Here is a 24553-nt window from a genome sequence, read left to right on the forward strand (position 1 = left end):
ACATTAATATCGGGCTCTGCTGTTTGATCTTTAATTTGATATCAAGTATAAATTTAAAATATTTGTTACTTTTTGAATGATTGATAAACGCTCTCAAGTTCCAATTAATAAAACCACCAAAAAAAAAACATTTTGTTAAATCAACTTCTGTCAAAAAGTTTGATTGAAAACAATGAACACAATTTTAAAAGTTTTGAAAAATATAGGGATTATAGGCAACAACAATTTGTATCTGGAATAGCTTTTTCTGTTTACTTTTGCAGTAATTCAGAGGATCTTTATTTACTTATGTTTATACAATAAGAAGAATTGGTCCAGAAGTGTGCCTACAAGGATGTTAATTCCTGTCTAAGGCAAAGGTCAATAAAGATGACACATTTTAACTGAAACTCCAGGTTGACTTACAATTTATTAAGTTCCCATACTAAATCTTAAAAATAAGAAGATTGATGCAAGATAGATATACAAAGAGACAAAAATACTTAAAAAGTATAAGATAGAAAATGTACACTTAATTTTTACCCTTGTTTACCTACAGGAAAAGGAAAGCTTTTACAATATAAAGAAAACATTTTAGCAAACATTGTTTTAAAAACAGAAAACGTAAAGATCATGTCAAGGTATTTTGCAGACTATAAACACTTTATTTGTGCATTGTTTTCAATACAGAATATGGTTTGTGTGTAAAAAGTTAATTGGAAAAAGTTACATTTTGGGGTCTTTTACCTTTAACCCCAAAAAGAGCAGACGAGACGGGTTTGCCAAAACTTTGCCAAAAATTTCATCAAAATTTGTTGTGAATATTTGATAAAAGTAACCACTTTACCACCAAGTACAAAGCAACAATTGCACAATTCTTGTTTAAAATTTGAAATTTTTAGTCTTTTTTTACCAATGTAGTATTTTGGTTTGTAATGTTTTCCAGTGTTTTATTTATTTGTTGTGATTTTACACTCTTCTTGCGTAAATTGTGATGTATTATAAACAAATTAATTTGAATTGTTTGCTGTGAGTTACATGTGTACCTACGAGTTAAATTTCTGACAAACTGTTAATATTGTTGTATACAGATAGATGCCATGATTGTGACGTCATTAGTAAAGCTTTATATAATAACAATTTCATTTCTTTAAATATTTTCAAACGGCTTCCAAACATAACAACATATTTACATAAAAAATCAAAGAGCAGAACTAAACAAATAGTGAGAGGGCGGTGTCAAAAGATTCTGAAGTCTGCAACCAACATTTACTCACCGAGAAACGAGCATGTCACACAACTTGATTCCCAATCAAGAAGAAGTTCAGAGTAGAATGATCAACACAAACATGCCGGAATTGTGTGGTTGTCCTTTTACTTCGTGAACCAACACGGTCTACCATATTGTAGAATCACCCCTTTCTAACTTCACAAAATGGCAGACTGTGTTAGTTCACAAAGTAAAAGGAAAACCAAACAATTTGGCGGCATATTTGTGTGGATTCATTACACTCTACTGTTAAAACATCTTTTTAAAACCAAATCAATTTCAATTAATTTCTTAGCAAATGCTTTTATAGCCCAAATCGAGCTCTGCAGTACCAACGGGATTGCACAAACAGACCCCTTGCATAGGCTGCCATCGCTGTGGTCGAACAAAGGAAAAGTTCCGCACATATGCACCATGCACAACTCTCAGCCAATTGACCGTATTGAATAACCCCTTTGCTGCTAGGAAAGTAGCCATATTGTAGGACAGACGGTATGCCCATCTAAAAGCGTGCATCAATGAAGCTCTCGGCACGCAGCATTCCTGGTTGATTTCTATGACACATGCACGTACAAAGACACGCACACGCTCACGGAGGCCATGTTGTGGGCAGGTGTTTGAATGGTACGGTACGGTCATACTCGATATGGTCTACGTTAGGTTTTCCTTTTACCTTATTGGGGCGCTGTTTGAGCATGTGTCGTAATCTACAAGGTATCTATCACAATGGTATACAAAATGATCTCCACAAAGAGACTTTCCCTCTGAAACAATTTATAACAGTAATATGTGACAATAAAAAAAATACAAATTTTGACAATTTACTTAATTTCTGGCATTAAATTTTGAAATTTCATGTCAGTGGATAAAGAAAATTTAATCTAATAATCCTATTTGGATCATTCTTTCTTATTCTTACCAATCTTGCAGTACAGATAAATATAAGTGATTTCATTTAAATATTATACATAAGTTTCTTTATCAAAATATACGACAGAAATGTTACAATTGGCAGGTGCAGCGGAGTTGTTGGTCAGTGCTGCTTGTTGCGAAAGTGTAACGTAAGATCGCCTCCGCTCTTCCAGATGAAGTGCTTGACAGTTCTCAGGTCCATGTTGGCATCTAGAACCTGGGAAAAAGAGAAATATTAATTGGAACTATTAAATACACCTTTCTTGATTAACAGACTGCGTAAGTTTGTAATAAGGGATATGAGCAAAACAAAGCTCGTTGCTCCAACTGCTCATTGTACCGTTTATTAGACAGCTGCTGGTATCGCTGTGTACTTATCCTTCTTTCTGGGCCCATTAAAAAAGCCTGTAAGCACAAAAATTTGCTAAGCATTAAATTTCTTCCTTCCTGTAGGGATCCGCCAAGTGCGCCCTCATTGTTTGACTTGAATAAAGTTTACTTTTGGGGATGTCACATGACATTCACTCTCTTTTTCTATAGCTTCGACTTGGAAGAGCAACTAATTTATTTGGTCTGTGATTCTCTCTATTTTTATAGGGAGCATGGCTCTGGCCATGCTCCAAAAATCTATTTATATGGGATCAATAGAGTTGTAGAGATATTTGTGAGTATTATTTTGTGTTTTTACCCTCATTAATGCCCAAATTATTGTGAATTTGTAGCTCTCTATTTGGATCGTTTTATTTGTAAAACTATGTGTAGTGTGTATGCCAGGCAGCACTGTCACACACGTGCGTCCGTTAGCCTCTGTGTGTGCTGACCTTTTTGTGAACTTTCACTGTGCACTGTGTAATGTTATGTAATGTATATACTGTAGTGTTATAACTTTTTGTGTTGTTTGCTATGGGTTACCATTAAAGCCTGTACAGGAGAAGTTTATTTAATATATTTTACTTAACTCTTATTGTTCATTTATTGTTAATATTGATTGTATTTTGGCGAATGCTCGTCCTTTATTAATTAGAGGACCGGCTCTCCTTACCGTGTCTCTACATTGATAAAAACAGGATTACCACCCAAATTTCCTTGTGATTTTCAGGATAAGCAAACAACAGATGAGTACCAGTAACAAGCAATATGCAACAAATGGAATTTTGGTTGGTAATCCTGTTTTTATCGAGGACGGAATTTCATGCTAAGCAAATTTTTGTGCTTACAGGCGTTATGAAATTGGGCCCAGGACAACGTTAACATCTGGAGTTGGTATGGAATTTGGAGAGTCGTGAATGGCCAGGGTCAGAAATTGTCCATTAGAGATTTATATAGTGTCTCTGGAGACTCACAGCATATCAAACTGTATCTCTTATCCCTGTTGAATACAGCCCCGGGTTTTTTACCCCAATGGTGATACCCGGCTGTGTCCCTATTCCACAGGGTTCTGGTTGCACGATTCAAGACTACAATCCCAGCCATATCTCGTTGGGCCCCCCTACCCCCCTTCAATGTTGTTTCCAATTGGCAATATTGAGCGGGGGGGGGGGGGGGGGGGGACTGGGGGCGGGGGAGAAATTGTTTATTGTCAATGGGAAGTGGACCAGGGAATGGTTTTATATGATGTTAGGAATGGGTGGCCCAAGCATTTTGGCTGGGATTGTAGCCCAGGGTTTTACCGCTTTCTCCCCTGCTGCTATTCCCAGGGGTATGCCCATTTGCTGGGGCAGATTGGGGACAGATCAGAGACAAAGCAGTCACAGTGTGAAAAGGCCGGCCGCTATTACCCAGGGGTTACCCCGGGGAATAGAGTAGTGTAAAAAGGGCTTATAATTATTGTGACTTACCTGATCCTGGCACAGTAATTCCACCTTATCCTCTGAGATACTTGACAACTCCTCGTCTCCTTCGTAGGGTCCCTTTCCATTCATCGTTGATCCTCCATCAGAACCCATCACTTTCTCATAAACATGCTCTAAGACTTTACGCACCTGTAACATGTCACTGGCAGACAGTCTGTCTCTGTAATAGATAAAATATTTTATAATAAGACTGACTGATAAACCATGGTTGAGAGTCATTGTTGACAACAAAGTTTGAAACTGGTATCCAGATCTTAGGAGGTATGTTGCAAGGATGGCGTTTCCAGCAGTTGTACCCCCCTGGAGTTATAGATTGCTGAGATCTTTTGGAGTGTTGGGGAACAGTATCCCCAGTGCTAAAGAAGTAGATCAGAGAGTACGACTTATTTAATCTGGACAAAAATACTAATTTGGTTTACCAAAAAGTCTGAATTCAGGAAAAAAGTCTGTCATTTTCCATCCCTGATAATATGAAGTTTTAAGACCAGCTTGATGAAACGACAACAAGTGTTGTTTTCTGAATTGATTTAATATGTTTTCAATTAATAAGGAAGTTCAGTATGATTCACAAAAGGACATGTTGAATACATCATCATCCATATTAATTCATTTTGGGAGTTTCTTTTTTGTACAGCCGCTTTGATGCAAAATGGAGATATAACAAAGGAACAACCCAAATGACATCAATGATAGAAGTGTAGCTATTTTATCTAAACCTTCAGGTCGGCATGACATGCCATGACTACAGGCCTAGTAATAATATACATGTGAAAATTAAATTATCCAATGTTATACATAATTTGAACCACCCGCATAACTAATGATTTGCTGCATAGAGGGGGTCGAATGTCAGAATACAAATGACAATTTGTTAAAGTTTTGGTTGGGCTGTATTCATTACAATCTTACAGTTTTTTAAAACTTACTTCTTGAGAGTTTTTGCACCTGAGCTGGAGTGTGGTTGCAAGAAGAAGGAAATCTTGTTGAACTTTGGCTGATTTTTCTGTTGCAAGAAATGGAATAAATAATTAGTAATCAGATGACGTCTGTTTATGCAAAATGTTTTTGAACAGACTTAGGGCCTTGTCACAGGAGGCAACTTTTGCAGGCAACTTGGAAGCAACCAACTGCATTGCATGCTACAGGACCACTTTGGTAGTTAATGAGTCATTTTTCAAACAATGTCTTGGGATCAACAAGAATATTATATGGACATTCAAATGTAAATGGATTCCCTTCCTGGAGCTGGTTGCCTGTAAACTACCTCGTGTGACATGACCCTTACGGCAAATAATTTTTAACACCAAGTACTTGGCCAAAAATACATCATAGCTAACTTGGCCAAACACACATCATGGCACATTTGTGCCACGTGATATTTTTATATTGTTGCTGTTTTAATTTCTACGGTTCATGTATGTTTTTCTGCTATTTATAATAAATGTATTTTAATGTGCAAATCGTGAAAGTAATTTTCATGCTGGGCATGATGAATAAAGAATTGAATTGAATTGAATTGGATTGAATTGAATTGAATTGAATTGAAAAGTCAGAATTGAATTGAATTGAATTTAACTGAATTGAAAAGTCAGAAGTCAGATTTGAGTCCAAGACGTATACATACCTCTACTGTGATATCCACAACCCACTGTGGCACTGTCTCACTCAATAATGATCTCTCAGAATCACCACCTGCGTCTCTACACAAAAATCTGAATAGTGTACGACCTCCGACCTCGCTGAATATGACCGGTGTGTGAGGCGGTACACTGAAATAACTGTTTCCTTTCCTCAGGATAGTCCCTTGGTGTACAGGATCCATTGATAGATTTACATCGTCTGAACTTGTATTATGACCATTGACTGCAAGAAAAATATCATCAAGTAAAGGGTGATTGTTTGTTTTTTGTTAACGTAATGCTGATTTATAGGCAAAACTATCTAGAAAGATACATTCATAAATACCTAAGACAGTTTCGCTATTCCTATTGGTGGAGAGCGCGTCATGTGGGGGTGTTTAAACCTTTGATAATGACCAGTGTTTATAACCGGTTGTGAGCGGATACTCTGCGCTAGTCTTGATGCAAGACGTTTCTTGTTACGGGTGTTGTTACGGGCGATACTGTTATTCCAGTAATAAAAGTTATATGTAAAAATTTCATGCAAAGCAGCTGCCAACATGTGCATCTTGCAATCAGGGATATTTTGTACAACAATCATGGAGATATATATAGAATTACAAGTCAACATAAGAGCAAAAGGTTTCCAAAATCGGGGAGATTGTCGTCAGGGGGAGGGGGGGGGGGTTAAAAGTTATGGTTAGAAACTGAGAAATCATGGCTAAGTGGTTAGACTGCAGGACTTGCAATCACAAGGTTGTGGGTTTGAATCCCCCAGCTAACCGCTGATTTCACAATGACTAGAATAAGTATTGTCGTCTAGTTACTGAATCACAATTTCTTGATATGTGTCATGCATAATCATAGACGTTGAACCAATGTTTGTATGAGAGAGATTGGCTGTTGCCAGCTTGGCGTTCATATCCCTTTGTGTGAGTTTGCCGCATTCTCTTGATGGGAAGATCATTCAAACAAACTAACAAATCACATCCCTGCTTTGAGGTATGACAGTTTAATTTCTTGAGCTCCTCAGCCCTTACCATGTCCATTGATTTCTTCTGGCTCCAGGCTGTGAGTGCGAGGCCAATGTTCCAATAGAGCCTGAAGCAATAACCCACCAAAGTTCACTTAAAAAATAGAACAAAAGAAAGGGAAAAATTAATGGGCTGATGTTCCGACCCTAGCAGAGTCATTCTCAAAGACTAAAATTACAAAACAACACATAAAAAGGTATACTGGTTAGCCCTGGTGGGCTAAAGGGAAGGTACGCTATTGGTAACTGTCAAAGACCAGTGTTCTCACTTGGTGTATCTCAACATATGAATAAAATAACAAACCTGTGAAATTGGTCATCGGAGTTGGGAGAAAAATATGAAAGAAAAAACACCCTTGTTGGACGAATTTGTGTGCTTTCAGATAGGAATAAAAAACTTCTAGCTAGAAGTCTTTTATTATTTTAGTGAGAAATTACCTCTATTTCAAAATCTATGCTACTTCAGAGGGAGCCGTTTCTCACAATGTTTTATATTATCAACAGCTCTCCAATGTTCGTAACCAAGTAAGTTTTTAAGCTAATATTTGTTTTGAGTAATAAACCAAACGTGTACCTTCCCTATAACTCTTGCTATACACTACAGTGACGTCATGGACATGAAAGTTCATTTCTGGGGTAAACAATTTTAAAAGCTTCATAACTCAAACTTTTCCTGCAAGAAGCCTCTAATTTCAACAGATTCACATTCTATGGCAGCATACAATTGCGCCTAGTTTCAGACGTCATATATTTCTAATATCTAGAACTCTGTATCTGTGTACAGCACAAAGGAAAGAGTCATATATAGGGCTAGTATATTTGTTATTTGCTGTAACTTTTTAATGGATTTTTGTTATTTGCTGTAACTTTTTTATGGATTTTTGATTAATTACGCATTTGATTGTTTTCGTATGGATTAAGTTTCATAATTTTAATTTTTTTTACAGGAATTGTGTTAAATTGTCATGCGCTCTCGAACAGGCTGGTCCTGGAGAGAGCGCAATAATAATTTCAAAAAATTATTATTATAGTATACTGGTGTAGTAAAAGCAGTCAAGTGGAAAGAAATTACCTTTTGTTTCTGGTCCATCCACTGGCCCCAGACCGACATCTTTGGACGATACCCATGCAGCAAAGCAGTCACTCTCATCAACATGTATACACAACATCTGTTCAATAAAAAATTTAAAAAGAGTTAATGGCCCGAGGTTTCAACCAAGCTGTCTAGCCCTATGTTGGCTATAGAACTTTATCATGGTGCAGCCATCTTCATTCTCCCACATTGATGACAATGTAATCAAACCAAAGTACAAAATAGTCTGGTTCCTATTTGCTTAATGATTATTAGCATTTGTTAATGTTATTCGATACTAGGAACATCACCAAGATGGAGGCAGCACGATTAAGGTCTATTACCACTTACCAGTCAGTTTTGGTTCATCACTTGTTGTTTAAAATTAACAGCCCCTTACAGTGATAGTTGAAAGGCTTTCCTGAATATACTTTCTGGGCTATTCCTCCCACATCTAAAAAACTGTAACTTCATTCCTTGTCTTCTTTCCACCAGGGTTCTTGGCAAGAATGGTGATTATAATAAATAATAATAATAATAACAATTCTAATGTAGCGCATTTCACAATAACAGTATCAATGCGCTTTACATTAGTGCCCTGGTCATAAGGCCATCGATTTTAATGTTTCTCAGCTCCCTGGGGAGTATACAACCTGGGCAATTGTTTATATCGCTCCAAAGGCTTTTTCATTCACAATATCAACCTCTACCCTCGCAGTTACCATTTATACCCCTGGGTAAAGAGAAGCAATTATAGTAAAGTATCTTGCTCAAGGACACAATTGTGTCCTTGTGGACACAATTGTGGACACAATTGTGTCCACAATTGTGTCCTTGTCATGACACTTGTGCACAAGTGTCATGACCGTGATTCGAACCCACACTCATTATGTTCTCTTCTGAGAGTCCTTGGCTTCACAACCAAAAACAATAGATAAATAATCGCTTCTCTTCTCATACTTACTCCTATTTTAAGGTCAACTGAGAACCAGTGAGGGACGTGAACCATCTGGTGTTTGTTCTTAATAACGACCTCCATGTCAACAGGTCCCAAATCTTCAACTTTCTTTGCCTGAATGAGAAAGTCAAATTACTCATTAGAGAGGTTTTGCAGAGTCACCGATACTCTTAAGTGAATGGATACGTCATAATACGTCATCACTTTTTGAGGTCCATGTGACGTATAACCGTTGTACACAAGTTAGAATAGTCGCTCAAAACGGGAATCTGTCGCCATACAAGTAAGTAAACAACGAGTATATTTTGTTCATGTTTTTGTAGCGGATTGTCATTTTTTAATGCACCAGGTTTTCACCATGTCTATTAAATGTATCATACATGGATGTAGTTGGACATTTGTTAACCACCACGCTTCAGAAAAAGAGAAATGAACTTAAAAGTTAGGCGACGGATGTTAGTTTAGCCTGTGGAGTTTTTATGTACTGTACATTTGGTTAATAGCGCCCTCTTGAGCCTCAAGTTGAGGGTATTCGTTAGAATTTTGCGAAACAAAACTACACAGCCCACTTGACGCAAACGCATACGGTCCGATATATGTATGCATATTCGTATCCATGACTCTGCGAAACCTCTCTATTAATCCTTTAGTACCACTACAGTGTCAGGTGTTGTCTAGCCAACACAGTTGAAATGAAAACCCTGCTAAATGCAATGGATGATTCTGTTGCAATGTGAAGTGAACTGGTTTACAACAGCCTTGTCAGCAGTATTGGAAGTTTGCTGGGGACCAGTGGGGACTGGGATCGAACATTGCCATGTACGTATGTTTAATGCTGCTAAATGCTGCAAAGACTTGAACTGGTCTACGCCAGCATTGGTACTGGGCATTTAACCCTACTGGGAACACCAATTTCACGTTGACATATCAAGGCTATGTAAAAGCCCTGCTTAATGCAGCACAGTGCAACAGAGGGTGTGATTTGACGATTTTGAGTTGACTGGTAAATGCAACAATATCCAACAACTTTCGCCATTTGGCACATTTTGTTGTACTTGGCAGGGATAGGGTTAAACAAAATTGAGATCCCAATTGTAAGAAATACTTACTGTGAGTACATCATATAGGGCCACATTACTCTCTGTATCTTTAGTTATGATGTGTCTCTTGTCATTCAAGATGTGATATTGGACTATGCTTGGTCCACCTACAACAAATACAAATAACAAAATAATATTATCTCTTCTCTATCAACTTGATTATAAGTCATAGCTACTTTTACGGACTAGTTTATGGCCACATGTTTGAACATGTCCAGGGGTGAATTTCACAAAGAGTTAAGACTAGTCTTATCTCGAGTATGGACAAGACTAGTCCTATCTCTTTGTAAAATCGACCCCTGGCTTCCACTGTTTAGTGCGATCTTATTAATGTAAAGCCTGATGCCTGTTTTGTATCTCTGTGTTTATGTTCGGAAATAAAAAGCTGAGTCACAACGCAGCGTGGAAAAAGCGGAGATATAAAAAGTAATAATAATAATAATAACTTTCGATTTATATAGCGCCTAATGCCTAACACTTAATTCTCTAAGCGCTTTACATCAGTGCCCTGGTCATAGGGCCAATAACATCCCTTTTTAATGTTTCTCAGCTCCCTTGGGAGTATACAACCTGGGCAACAGTTTATATCGCTCCAAAGGCTTTTTCATTCACAATATCAACCTCTACCCTCGCAGGTACCCATTTATTCCCCTGGGTGAAGAGAAGCAATTATAGTAAAGTATCTTGCTCAAGGACACAAGTGTCACGACCGGGATTCGAACCCACACTCCGGTGAAAACGCACCAGAACTTGAATTCGATGCTCTTAACCACTCGGCCATGACACTCTAATGCAGAACAGGAAATAAAAACCTTGGAAATCCGCAGTAACACATACATTTCAAATGCCTGCATACTTGACTGCAGTTCTGATGATCTGATTAGCAGAGTGTGAGTTTGAGTCCTGGTCTTGATGCTAGTGTTATTAAAGGCAGTGGACACTATTGATAATTGTCAAAGACTAGCCTTCACAGTTGGTGTGTCTCAACATATGCACAAAATAACAAACCTGTGAAAGATTGAGCTCAATCGGTTGTCGAAGTTGCGAGATAATAATGAAAGAAAAAAATACCCTTGTCACACGAAGTTGTGTGCGTTTAGATGGTTGATTTCGAGACCTCAAGTTCTAAATCTGAGGTCTCGAAATCAAATTCGTGGAATATTACGTCTTTCTCTAAAACTATGGCACTTCAGAGAGAGCCGTTTCTCACAATGTTTTATACCGTCAACCTCTCCCCATTACTTGTCACCAAGTAAGGTTTAATGCCAATAATTATTTTGAGTATTACCAATAGTGTCCACTGCCTTTAAGAAAGACAGTTGACCAAAGTTGTTTTGTATTCTGTAAAGTTGTTGGTACCGTGATTTTTGCGATGCAAGTTAAAGAACCCAGTTCTGGGTTATTGATTCCAGAATCAAGATAGATTCTCTAGGTCTTGATGACCAAGTCCCATTCTTACCTTTGACTGTGTATTCTGGTGTTTTGATGAATGGTTCACATGGTGCGTTGTCGTATTCCCCTGAGTTCCTGTGATTCTCACCTGTTAATGACTGATTGTAAAATAAGCAAATAATTAAAGGTAGGGTCATAGATTGGATTTTTGTAAACGAAAGGAACTTGTCACACAAGGCAACTTTTACAGGCAACTTAAAGTATTTGGGTACTTTTTCTAACATAAAACACAATGTCCACAGATTGACATTAAACTTACACAGTTTGAAGGTAATAATAATACAAAGCTTCCCTTAAAATATTAGTTGCTGAGGTGCTGTAGTTTTTGAGAAATAATTAAAAAAAAAAAGGCATGAAAATTCGAAAGCTAAAATAATTTTCGTCTCATGATCAGTGAGAAGAACATTATTTTCATTACATTGTTTTACTCATTTCTCAAAAACTACAGCTCCTCAGCAACTAATATTTTCAGGGAAGCTTTATACTATCATTATCTTCAGACTGTGTAAGTTAAGTGTAAATCTGTAGACATTATGTTTTTCGTTCTACAAAAAGTATATAGACCCTTTAAAGGCCAACTAACTACAGTGCATGCTAAGGGACCACTTAGCACATGGGTCATTTTCCAAACATTGTCTTATGATAAATGCGAGCATTCAAATGTGAATGAATTCTCTTCTTGGAGATCTCTAGAACTGGTTGCCTGTAAGTGTAAGTGTATTAATGCATTAATTGGATACAACACAACTTTTTACTGAGTATTGGACAAGGGGAGGCATAAACATTTATGGTTGAACTTACCCATTTGTTGATGTCTGAGCGAGTTGTTGCTACCCAGAGAGATTTCTGATCTGGTGTGATTTCTATTCTTAGAATGGGGGCATGTTCCTCACAGATGAGTACACTGCCTTCTGGATACCTACAATAACAAAGAAATGGCACGCTCTTGTCAAAATGAATACATGGAAGATATTGTATGTTGTCTTTCCACTGACTGCTTCATCAGGTACATCAAGATTGTTGTTGTTTGCACGCTGTCTTGTTAGTCTCTGGCTGTCCACAGGCTGATAACTAGAAGCCTTGGCTATCAAATAAGCCTCAGTACTGTTGCCTTTCTTTGCTTTTTCAATCCTATATTAACTCAGCAAACTTTGTTAATTAGTACCTTGTATATTGAACCACTTTGTTTATGACATTCGGGAATAAATGTAAATTGAATTGAAAATCCACATGTTATTAATGTACCAACTTCCATCTGAGAGAAGTTCAAAGAAACACTTTCATTTCTTTCTATTCAATCTGATTACTACAAGCCTCGATTTATCAAATCAGCCTTCATACTGTCTCCATTTGTCTGCTTGTCTGGTCTCTGTCTGCCTGGTGGTAAAACATCGCACTCTAGAATGGCAATGATCGTGGGTTTGAATCCTTCAGAAGTAACATCCATATGATTTGTTTTCACAGGACTCTGGAAAGTACTGAGTATACTGTGCTACCACATCGGTGTATTGATGACATCAAATAATCTTGATGCAAATTAAACATCTATTAAACACAAATTCTGTACCATTACTGACCTTAAATCAGTTTCAAAAAGCCTGCAATCTCTTCCTCCAGAGTAGAAGTGAGTAAATGATGCATTTGCTCGTAGTGCCCAGACACCATCTTCGTGCATTCTAAATGTTGCAGTACAACGCTGTTGGCCAAGCGACCACAGCCGTATCGTCCCATCGGAACTACCAGACAGACACTTTGAAAATACATAAAAACAAAATATTTTTACGATTTTTTTTATAAAGTCTCTTCTTGGAAAAATTGTTGTGTCAGTGCCCAAACCGTTTATACTCCTAAAATAGCACTTTTGTTACAGGCGAGTTTGAAATATTGTCATAATCTTGTCTCTCGCTTAAAACAGCTTGCATATACACAAAAAAAGTATGCATGCAAAGGTGTGCTTTAAACAGAGCATTTTTGTGCAAGATACGTTTATGTTTTGCACTTGCACAACAAAATTTGGTTCTGTAAAAAATCACAAGTAGAATGCGTCTCATCGTTCTGAAATTTTAAGAAATCTGGACAAATTACAGGGCCGAGTTCTAATTCTGAAGAATTGATGCTACATACCTGGGTCGCGTCTTTGTTAACTAGCAGGGATTTGACGTTGTCTGTGTGGCCCTTCAATTTCATCACTTTGGCACATGTTCTTGGATCCCAAACTCGCAGGACCTATACGCAGTTTGGGAAAGAATTATATGAGATGATTTAAAAGGAATTAAAAAGTCTTTAGATAACACTGTTTACAGCACTGAACACAAGTATATTATTTCTTTAACCTTGACAAAATAATAATAATAATAGTCTTATAACACGCATGTATCTACCAATAAGGTACTCAAGGTGCTTGAGCAGAAAAAACCATTCTAAGACAAGTTTCAGTACAGTGTTCTTAACCCCTTCGCCTAAACATGCCATGACATAATATTTCGGGGGCTAATCGTCCTTACTCGCAGCTAGAGCTGAATTGCGATAGACGCGGCTACAACGTGTTCGAGAAGCAGGCATGCAAGGGCGCATTCAGCTGCCAGCCACATCAACCCATTATGACCACGGAGGACAGCCAAGATCGAAAGTGTTTGATTTTTGCCTGAAGGAGGAAAACCGGATAGTCTGGAAAACCCTTGTGGCACAGCAGAGAACCAACGCACAACTCAACTCACATATGGCCCCAACCGGGAATCGAACCGGGGTCACCTTGGTGAGAGGCGAGCGCTTTACGCACAAGCCAACCGTGCCACCCACATGAACTTCCAAAAGCCACCATACCAATTCTATGCTACAAGAGTGTTTCTTTTTCCTTTAAAGCCATTATACACTTTCGGTAAACAGTATTGTCCAAGTCCCACACTTCGTGTATCACAACTTATACATAAAATAACAAACCTGTGAAAATTTAGGCTCAATCGGTCATCGGAGTCAGGAGAAAATAACGGGAAAACCCACTCTTGTTTCCGCATATCGCCGTGTCATGACATGTGTTTAAAATAAATCCGTAAATCTCGCTATCGAGAATTGATATTGTTTTAATGTTTTTTTAAAAAGTAAAGCATTTCATGAAATAATATTTCAAGAGAAGTCTTTCACCATTACCTTCTGTAAACCCTGTAAGTTATTTGTAAATCTGTGAACTTTTTTTCTTTCTTTTCAGTACCAAAAGTGTATAATGGCTTTAATTGTTTTCTTGTTTTCAAATTCGAAGACCAATTAGGCCCACCTTTTCACAGGTTTTTATCAAATGCATATGTCACGATTTACCAAGTGAGGATGCAGGTCTTTGAAAATTACCCTGCCTTTAAATTCCCAAAACTTACCTTTTCTGTGGATCCAGAGATAACGACTGACCCTGATTGGTTCATTGCAAGACTATAAATAGAATCCTTCTGACCATTTAGTGAAGAGGCTGTAAACAATGGATACATTTGTGAATGTGTGTGCACTACTCACTCATTTAAGCACAAAAGGGCTTTAGACATAAGTCAAACCACCCTTGGATTCTCTACATCTCAATCCACAAAGATTGGTGAGGTTTTAAGATTATTATTACTTTTGATTATTCAAGAGAAATAGTTGATAAAAGAGAAGGTCAGAAACGGTCCTTTAAAACCTGGACCTCGCAAGGTTTTTAAAAAAGACCTTTTCTTCAATTCTCTTTTATTCACATTCACAAATGCTCTTTTTATTAAACATCATAATAATGTTGGAAAAACTGTAAGACTTCTTTGTAATTTCCTGTCACATCCTCGGGCTCCACTACCTGAAGGGTCAAACTGCCGAAGGCCACATGATCCTGTCTTGACCAATCGGAATGAACTAACTCCAGGGTGGAGGTCAGTAATTATGATAAAGAACCTTGCTCAAGGAAAAAAACAAACCCACATTCTCTAAACTGCTTTAGACCACTCGAGCATGGCATAATAATAATTACCCAGCATTTATAAAGGCACAATGAATCTGATGTTAAACCATTCAAAGGCGCCGGTTAAGATGGAAAAGAGGGAATTCTCAAGTGGTAGGGAAAGCAAGTGTAAACAGGTGTGTCTTCAGTTGCTGCTGAAAAATGGAGATGTTGTGTATTTCCCTGAGGTTTTCAGGAGCTGTACTGGAAAAACCACTGTCCCCGTAGCTGGCTAAATGAGTCAGAAATCATTTCACAGATGAAACACAAATTACTTACTTGTGACAGTGTTGTTAGTTGCTGTTAATGCCGTCAATGTCCTCACGTCCCATAAGAATATCTGTTTGTCTAAACCAGCAGATGCTACATGCTCACGGTCTTTGGCATACGCTAATGCTTTCACATAATCCTGTAAGCAATGCAAGCAGAAATATTAACATTTAAGTCACTATAAATCACTCCATTTAAATTTACTACCTGAGTTGTGAAGCAGACAAAACAGTCGCAGACAGTGTTAAAGTTCTAAACTTGAGGTCTCAAAATCAAATTCGTGGAAAATTACTTCTTTCTCAAAAACTATGGCACTTTAGAGGGAGCCATTTCTTACAATGTTTTATACCATCAACCTCTCCCCATTACTCGTGATCAAGAAAGGTTTTACGCTAATAATTATTTTGAGTAATTACCAATAGTGTCCACTGCCTTTAATGTTTTATTGGTTTACACAGCATCCAACAGCACAATTAGCATCAATAACATGGTGAATAGGAAACAAAAAGAAATGTATTGACCCATTTCACCTGACGTCATCATCAGAATAATCTTGGATGCGCCATTTTGGTGGTCAATGTCAACGTGTGTTATTCAGTGAAGTGCGCATTTTTAGGTGACGCGGCGTTTACACGTAAGCCTATTGACCACCAACATGGTGAGCGTGGCATCAGCCGCCGCGCGTGACGCACGTGTAAGGGGTCAATAGCTTCAGAAGGGGGAGGAAAGCCCATGCAATCAGGTAGGGACTGAAAACCTAATCCACATGCAAGGCTCCAGTCTGAGGTTGGATTCGAATCAGGTCCACAGAGGTGAAATGCAAGGAAAGAAAACCACAGAGCCAACCTGATCCCCATATACATGTAACTATAAAGGGCAAGTCACACTGTAGTGATAACGAAAATGATAACGATCACGACGCAAAAAGAACGCATTATATTGGTTGAATTGCTCCACGCAGAATACACACACGCTCATTTAACCAATAGAATGTGTTCTCTTTGCATTGTGATGTTATCATTTTCGTTATTGCTGCAGTGTAGCTTGGCCTTAAACCAGGGAAAGATTGCATTAAATCCATTATGTGAGTCAAGAGAAGATCTAACAACAACCACCAACTCCGAGGTCATGTGGTTAGACTGCAGGACTTGCAATCACAAGGTTGTGGGTTCGAATCCCCCAGCTAACCGCTGATTTCACAATGACTACAATAAATGTTGTCGTCTAGTTACTGAATCACAACTTCTTGATTTGTGCAATTTATAATCATAGACGTTACAATTGTTTGAATGAGAGAGATTTGCTGATGCCAGCTTGGTGTTTATATCCCTTTGTGAGAGTTTGCCGCGTTCTCTTTATGGGAAGATCATTCAAACAAACAACAAACAAGCTCACCTTGTGCGTTCTTAGTGTTGACATACAAAAACCTTTGTGTGCGTTCCAAACTTTGACCGTTGTGTCTGATGAGGCAGATATTACTGTAAACAAAAGTAAAAGGTAAAATATAAACATTTATGAATGTTCTCCATCATCCACATATTAGAGTAATTGTTTATTTATTCATTTTTGTTGTGAAGCCAAGGACTCTCAGAAAAGTGAACTCAATCAGTGTATTAGCCAATAACCCAATTAAGAGAAGACAAGGAAGGACGTTTCAGTTTTAGATGTGGGAAGAAAACCCTGGAAAAGTATTTCTTGGAAAATAGTCCATATTCCTTAAATACAAGACGTTTAAAGCCATTGGACACTTTCGGAACAGAATTTTGTTTTAAGTTCACAGATTTACAAATAACTTACAGGGTTTACAGAAGGGAATGGTGAAAGACTTCTCTTGAAATATTATTCCATAAAATGCTTTACTTTTTGAGAAAACATGAAAACAATATCAATTCACGGTATCGAGAATTACGGATTTAATCTAAACACATGTCATGACACGGCGAAACGTGCGGAAACAAGGGTGGGTTTCCCCGTTATTTTCTCCCGACTCTGATGACCAATTGAGCCTAAATTTTCACAGGTTTGTTATTTTATATGTAAGTTGTGATACACGAAGTGTGGGCCTTGGACAATACTGTTTACCGAAAGTGTCCATTGGCTTTAATGCAATGCACTGAACCACTCAACCATGAACCGGGATTGACTTACATGTTTTCCCGTCACAACAAAGCACTGCATCATTCACCCAGTCAGTATGATGCTCCATAGACTGCTGGTAGGGATCCTGGTACAAAGAAGAAAGAAATAAAGTGGGAAAAAAAACAAATGACTTTTTTTTAACAATGGATGGATCCTGATACCACAAAGAAATAAAGTGGAGAAAACAAACATATTTCATAATGGATAATGAGGGTCTATTTTTCAAATCCAAATAAATGTAGAAAGGGTATAAAGAGCAGGTGAGCATTGGACATGGTTGCCACACTGGGTTTGAAATAAAGCATTACTGATGGGCACGGGATATGGTACAAATCATTTCAAAGTTACGTGGTCAAAAATATTGCTTAGTAGAAACATGTTACCACCAGCCACTTAGTATAATACTTTTTGTGACATGTTTCCTGCTCAACATTCTATCAGAAAAAAATTGCTAAGCATAAAGCTCATCCATGATTTTTACCTTTGGGTTGTTGAGATTCCATATTCTGATGATGGAATCTCGACCAGCAGAGTAAAGCTTGTTGTTTGCGTGGTCAAACTGCAGGGCATTGACCCCTGACCTGTGCTGTCTTTCAACCTCGTCCCGAATCACAAAGGACACCTGTAAAAGTTAAGTAAGATGTTTCATTAAAGGCAGTGGACACTATTTGTTATAACTCAAAATAATTATTAGCATTAAACCTTTCTTGGTGAGGAGTAATGGGGAGAGGTTGATGGTATAAAACTTTATGAGAAACGGATCCCTCTGAAGTGCCATAGTTTTCAAGAAAGAAGTAATTTTCCACGAATTTGATTTTGAGACCTCAGATTTAGAACTTGAGGTCTCAAAATCAACCATCTAAACTCACACAACTTCGTGTGACAAGGGTGTTTTTTCCTTTCATTATTATCTCGCAAACTTGAAGACCTATTGAGCTTAAATTTTCACAGGTTTGTTATTTTTACATATGTTGAGATACACCAACTGTGAAGGCTAGTCTTTTACAATTCCAAATAGTGTCCAGTGTCTTTAAGAATGGGTTGAATAATTGTTGATGTTGAATATTACAAAAGTGGTGGCGCCATACGGAAACTTTTCCACCGATGACGCCATGATTTAATTTGCACAATAGGCATTGTATTCCAAATTGGCTATGCCCAGCAGTACACATCCAGCATGTCCAGGAAGTAATTTGGTGGAGGTTAAAAAATTGAACTCAAGAAGATATATCTCTTGAAAATGTTAATTATTTCAACATCCAAAACATCAACACGCGACTTGAAAATAGAGTATAGGTATTGCTTCTGTTTCAGCACAAAAGAATCAGCATTGCGATTCTGCTGCAGGAAAAGTTTCCGTATCCTGCGTATGGCGCCACCACTTTTTTATTCGATATGAAATAAATAGTATCTAATTCTAATTTACCTCGATGAGATATTTCTTTTTGTGAAAATGAGTGAAAAAGTGGTGGCGCCATACGGAAAGTTATCCCTGCTGCGTATTGGGTTAGCGAAGCTGACATGTCTTGTCTACCCATCCCATACTAACTTAGTGAGTCTAACCCTTCTGTTTTTCTACTTAAGCTTGACTGTCGGAAATACACGGGTTAGTGTTAAGGATCAACGGTAAATTAAACATAACGTTGAACGCTAATAAACGACTTTTAATCTTTACGGATCAGCCTGCCAGCTTCAAGATCGAGCTCTGGGCTATTGACAATTTAGTTTCTCATAGTTCATAGAATATCCCAAGTGAATTTCTTAATTGTGCCAGTGATTTATCAACAACAAACCTGAACTTTTCTCCGAGCACTGCTCTGTTGCCGATGGTGAACCGCCATGATGATGTTATTGAGTGACGTCATACATCGGAAGGCGAAAAAGGTCTGGCGCATTATGTTTATACACGCAAAGGCGCGGACTTTTGGAGTAGCTGTGTACAGTTTGCCATTTCAATGTGTACGGTACCTGGACGTATCCCATTGCTGTATCATATATGCTTGTTTACAAACAAAACGGAAGCACGAGGTCAACAAGTGTACACTTCAAAGCGAACGCCAGTGGGTACAATTTTACTAGAGGTAAAAAAGTGGACAACTTTTTCTTGGGGGCACTTCTGTTTGCATTTTTCATGGAGGATGGACCCCCACAGCGTCAGAGTAAAAACAAGAAGGCCTGCCCGCGGAGATGACAAATTTAAAAAGTTGTAAAACATCAAAATTATTATCACATTATTTTTAATAATAATAATAAAAATAACCGTATTTATACGCGCCTTTTGCCAAAGGATACAAAGCACTGCAAGGAGTGGGGCAAATTTTTGAGATATAAGACCTAATCCTTAAACATTTAAATTTTCAGTGCCTCTGTTTTATTTTTGGTGCATGAAGTGGATTGGTCCCTGACTGCGGTCCTTTGGATTGACTTTAAATCCCTTCCCATTGAGAGTAAACTGTTTTCTAAATAATCTCCGTTTTTGAGTGTTATAGTTTTTACGCCATTTTAATTTTGATTGTAATGTTTAACTCATATGTTTAATTAATTAATTTTAAGTAACTGTTCTCACCCTTATATGAGTGTAGAGTACTTCTCCCTCTCAGTCTTTCTGTGTAAGATTTAGGCAATTTTAAATAGTAATGTAATGTTTTACTCCACATTATTTTAACTACGTAACTGTTCATGTAATTCTGCTGCTGGCAGCGAATTGAATAGAATTTTAATAAACCATTGAATAAAATAATAATAAATTAAGCACCATGTAATGGTATACAAGGTGCTGTAGCGCAATATGTTGCCAATCCAGCCAGGAAACACCGGGGCGAACCCCTTCTCTTGTCGATATTAAGTGACTGGGTTCTTTTACATGCGTTTACACAACACATCGGACCAAGCCCTGCCCATGGTCCAGCCGTGACAGGGGTCCAGCCATGCCCAGAGGTCCAGTCGTGCCAGGGTTCTACATGCCATGGGGTCCAGCCGTGCCACGGGGGCCTTTCCATGCCCTTGTGGGCCTGGCCCTGCCCACCAGGTGTCCAGTCGTCCCCTAGGCTAAACCGGGCCCAGTCGTGAATAACAGAATCCGACCGTGACAGGGGCCTAGCCTTTTTCCCAGGGTCCAATCGTGCCGGGGGGGCCTAGCCTCGCCCCTGGCCGTGCCCAGGTGTCCAGTGGTCCCCAGAGGCTAAACCGTGCCCAGGGGGAGGGGGGTGGGCGGTCCAGCCGTGCACAGGGGTCCAGCCGTGCCGGGGGGGGGGGGGCAGCCATGCCCTCGGGCATGGCAGTGCCCAGTCGTGCCCAGAAGCTTAACCGTGCCCAGAGGTGCGCGGACCAGCTGTGCCCAGAACCGTGCCTGAGGCCCGAGGCACCCGGGGATGGATACATCAGATACCAGGTTATGGGCAAGTGCCTATATTTAGGGTACGTCGTTGAAATCATGGTGTGCATCACACATAGAACATCGGACGTGGAATAAACGTTTTAAATTAATCATTCATCTTATGCAGATCTTTAGTGAACAAGCATTATTCATAAACGTGTACTCCACGCCGATCTTTGCAAACTACTTGCGCACCGTGACTTCAAACACCCAAATAATTATAGCCTTGCCAAATTTAAAACCCGCTAAAGACTCTTGGTTGGTATCGACGAGCAAGCTATGGGGGTCCAGGGCCGGCCTTGACACGGGTCTAGCTGTGTCCAGGTGTCCAGTCGTGCACAGAGGCTAAACCGTGCCCAAAGGCGCGGCCAAGCCGTGGATGCCCAGGGGTCCAGCCGAGCCCAGCCGTGCCAATACCAGGGGTCCTTCCTTGCCGTGGGGTCCTGCCATGCCCAGGTCCAGCCGTGACAGGGGTTCAGCCATGCCAGGGGTCCAGCCATGCCAGGGGTCCAGCCAGTGCCCAGGGGCCCTGCCAAGGGGTCCAGCCGTGATTGGGGTCAAGCCGTGATAGGGGTCCAACCGTGCAAGGGCCCAGCCATGTCAGGGGGGCCGAGCCATGCCCTCGGGCCTGGCCGTGACCATGTGTCCGTTCGTGCACATAGGCTAAACCGTGCCCAGAGGCGCGGCCCAGCCGTACCCAGGGGCTCGGTCAAGGGGGGCGGAGCCGTGCCAGGGGGGGGGGCTAGCCATTCCCTCTGGCCAGGCTTGGCCGTGCCCCCAGCCAGTCGTGCTCAGAGGCTTAACCGTGCCGAGGGGCGCGGCTCAGTCGTGCCCAGGTTCCAAACCGTTCACGGGAGTCCATCCGAGCCGAGAGGTCCAGTTATGCCCAGGGGTTCCCCCGTGCCCATGGCCTAGGGATCCAGCCTCGCCCTCGGGCCTGGCCGTGCACAGAGACTAACCCGTGCACAGAGAGAGACTTAACCGTGCCCAGCCGTGCTCATGGGTCCGACCGTGTCCGAGGCCCATGGCACCCGGGGATGGAAGCATCAAGTTTCAGATATTTAGGGCAACAGGGTATAATATTTAGGGTACGTCGTTGAAATCATGGTTGAACTATTCATAAACGTTTTCTTCACGCCCGATTACTTACTTACTTAATTACTTTCGCACCATGACTTCAACACCCAAATTTAAAACCCACTAAAGACTCTTGATTTGTATCGACGAAGGCCGGCCCAGCAGTGCCCAGGCCGGGTCGCTTGTTAAATAGAAACAAATAAATAAAATTTGTATCACCAAGCTTATAAAAACATATAAGTTTGTAATGGTTGTATTCTTCACAATTCAATACTTCCCCTTGAAACCCTCGTGGGGCCCAGCAGAGCTCTGTTTACGACGGACTGGCTGGAGCAGAACGGTCGGAAGTCCGGGCACCGGAGAGGAGTCGAACAAAAGGTTACATGAGCCAAGCCTTACTTTTTTATCAAGTTTGGCCATTAAAAATGCAAAAAAGTCACCTCCAAAATTAAAGGTTTTTTAATAAATAATGCTCAAATAAATAACTTGTATAATGGTTGTTTAATCAATAATGATTATTAATATCGTTGTTAATTATGTGTTTGCTGATAACCATTTATGTGTTACATAGTACTAAGACATAATTTATTGCTGAGCAAAAATTGTCCACAGTGACCCCTCCACCCCCCCCTCGTCACTAGTCCGTGCACCCTGATGCCAAGCCCCCCCCCCCCCCGATCATCAATTAAAAGCTATATGCTTCTCATGCTAAAAGTTTCACGGACAACATTTCTGCGACCGAAGAACACTAAACTCCTTCCGTGCACCGGTGAAAGTAGTGCGCCTTTGCTGTGTAAACACTGGAAAACGAAAGACAAACACAATGAAGTTTTCCCAAGTTATTTTATTTGGGTTACTTTTAAGGAAAAAGGTTTTCAAATTTCTTAAAATGTACTTTTTGTTTACATTTTTCAACAAGTAAACGCCACGCGTAGAAATATAATCATGAGTAAACGGTCCACCAAGGCAAATTGTTTGTTTTTATTTTGGTGTAATTAGCACACGTTAGAACGGATGTAACTACCTTGTGACTCCTTCGTATTCCGCTGTCTAAAATTTACGGGAAATTTTCACAATTTTGCCAAATTTTGTCACGCCATGGACTTGAAGCTGACGCCTTAAATTATAAAGACCAAATAGAAACTGTCTGTAGCTGGAACTGGACGAGTAAAAAGGCTAAATTCTGGAGCTGAAAATGTTGCGCCATCTCACCAGTTTGCCCGTGTGCCGTCCGCCAATCGCAGGGGCCGTGCTGTAAGAGCACGACGTTTGAGACGGTCCGTACTATTGCGAGCAAAGTATGTGACTCTTGCTTGACGGCGAATGTTGTACTGAAACTTGCACTCAAATTTTGTGCATCAGGAGAGACAGTTTTTTCTCCAAGCAGAATGAGGAATATTGTCGTCCTTGTTGAGTTCTTGTGTGGAGTTCAAGCCAGACCAGGAGGGGGTGAGTCAATGAGTCAACACGAAAACAAAACACCAATACTCAGTAAGGCAGAAAACTTTCATGAATAATAGAGAAATATTGTTTCCATGTTTTACTGCAAATCTTAGGCGACAAACAATGTTTAGCTCAGTGTTGATTACCCTAGGTTTTTTCCGAAACACATGGAACATTTTTTTTAATGTTGTATTTTATGCATGATATATGAACAGGTTCACAACCAAATTCCTCATAAACTGTAGTTAATGTGTTCATGCTCAAAATTCTGCTCGTGCAAAAACAATACTTGTTTAAGGCAAAATAATTGTTTCTCAAAAATAAAAACACCGATTAACAATTCTCAGTGACGATGAAAATGATTGGTACTCATTTGCAAGGTTTCACAGATGAGTCACTGCATGAAATACCAACTTAAATCTACCTTGGGTCAAATTTGAAAGCAATGCATAATGCAATGAGACAGGTTTAAAAAAAAAATAAACAGACAATTAATAAACGATGATATGTTTTTAAAAGGGAATATAATTCTAAACCTCATTAAAAAATGTGTTGTGAAAATTGTTCTGATCTTTTGATACTAGTACCACAATATATGCTGTGTTTTTTCACGAAATGTGTGTATTTCTATGCTCTTATAAGAATAAAATTGGTCATGTTAAAACTTTAAAAATACATAAACATTGTACTTTTAAAATTCAAACAAAAGTTGTAGCCATTTATATAGCCTGAATTGGAATACGGTAGCCCTACTCAGCTATTGCTGTACTCGCAGTGCACACACCTGTTCACTCACGAACTGGACAATGATGCGGAAAGGTCGTGAACTGTTGTATGCCAACTTAGCTTTCAGCACCAACCATATAGCTCTATGGCACCAACACTTCTCTCAGAACTGATGTCATTCACTGCACCAACAAAATAAATAGTAATACAATTTCCAATGGAGTCGAGAAAAAGAGGAAAACTGCATTGATCTTCAATTCACCTAACAGGATTATAAGGTCTATTGAATTGCATAACTTTAAATGACTGCGATGAGAAAGCT

At 39.4% G+C, this 24553-nt stretch overlaps 1 protein-coding gene across 1 annotated transcript; it reads right to left on the reverse strand.

Annotated features, from left to right (window-relative positions):
* Positions 1-1018: 1018 nt before the first annotated feature.
* LOC117300825 (WD repeat-containing protein 48-like) lies at positions 1019-19464 on the reverse strand. Its single transcript, XM_033784662.1, has 18 exons — positions 19403-19464; positions 18091-18231; positions 17619-17694; positions 16866-16948; positions 15480-15609; positions 14617-14705; positions 13373-13474; positions 12826-12998; positions 12050-12167; positions 11256-11346; positions 9806-9903; positions 8703-8810; positions 7739-7835; positions 6674-6760; positions 5639-5877; positions 4941-5017; positions 4000-4174; positions 1019-2378 (listed from the first exon to the last, which is right to left on the reverse strand). Exons 1-18 carry the CDS (start codon positions 19448-19450, stop codon positions 2283-2285), a joined length of 2028 nt encoding a protein of 675 aa, XP_033640553.1. The 5' UTR covers positions 19451-19464; the 3' UTR covers positions 1019-2282.
* Between the last annotated feature and the right edge of the window lie 5089 nt (positions 19465-24553).

This window comes from Asterias rubens, chromosome 16 (genome assembly GCF_902459465.1).
Source record: "Asterias rubens chromosome 16, eAstRub1.3, whole genome shotgun sequence".
NCBI lineage: Eukaryota > Metazoa > Echinodermata > Asteroidea > Forcipulatida > Asteriidae > Asterias > Asterias rubens.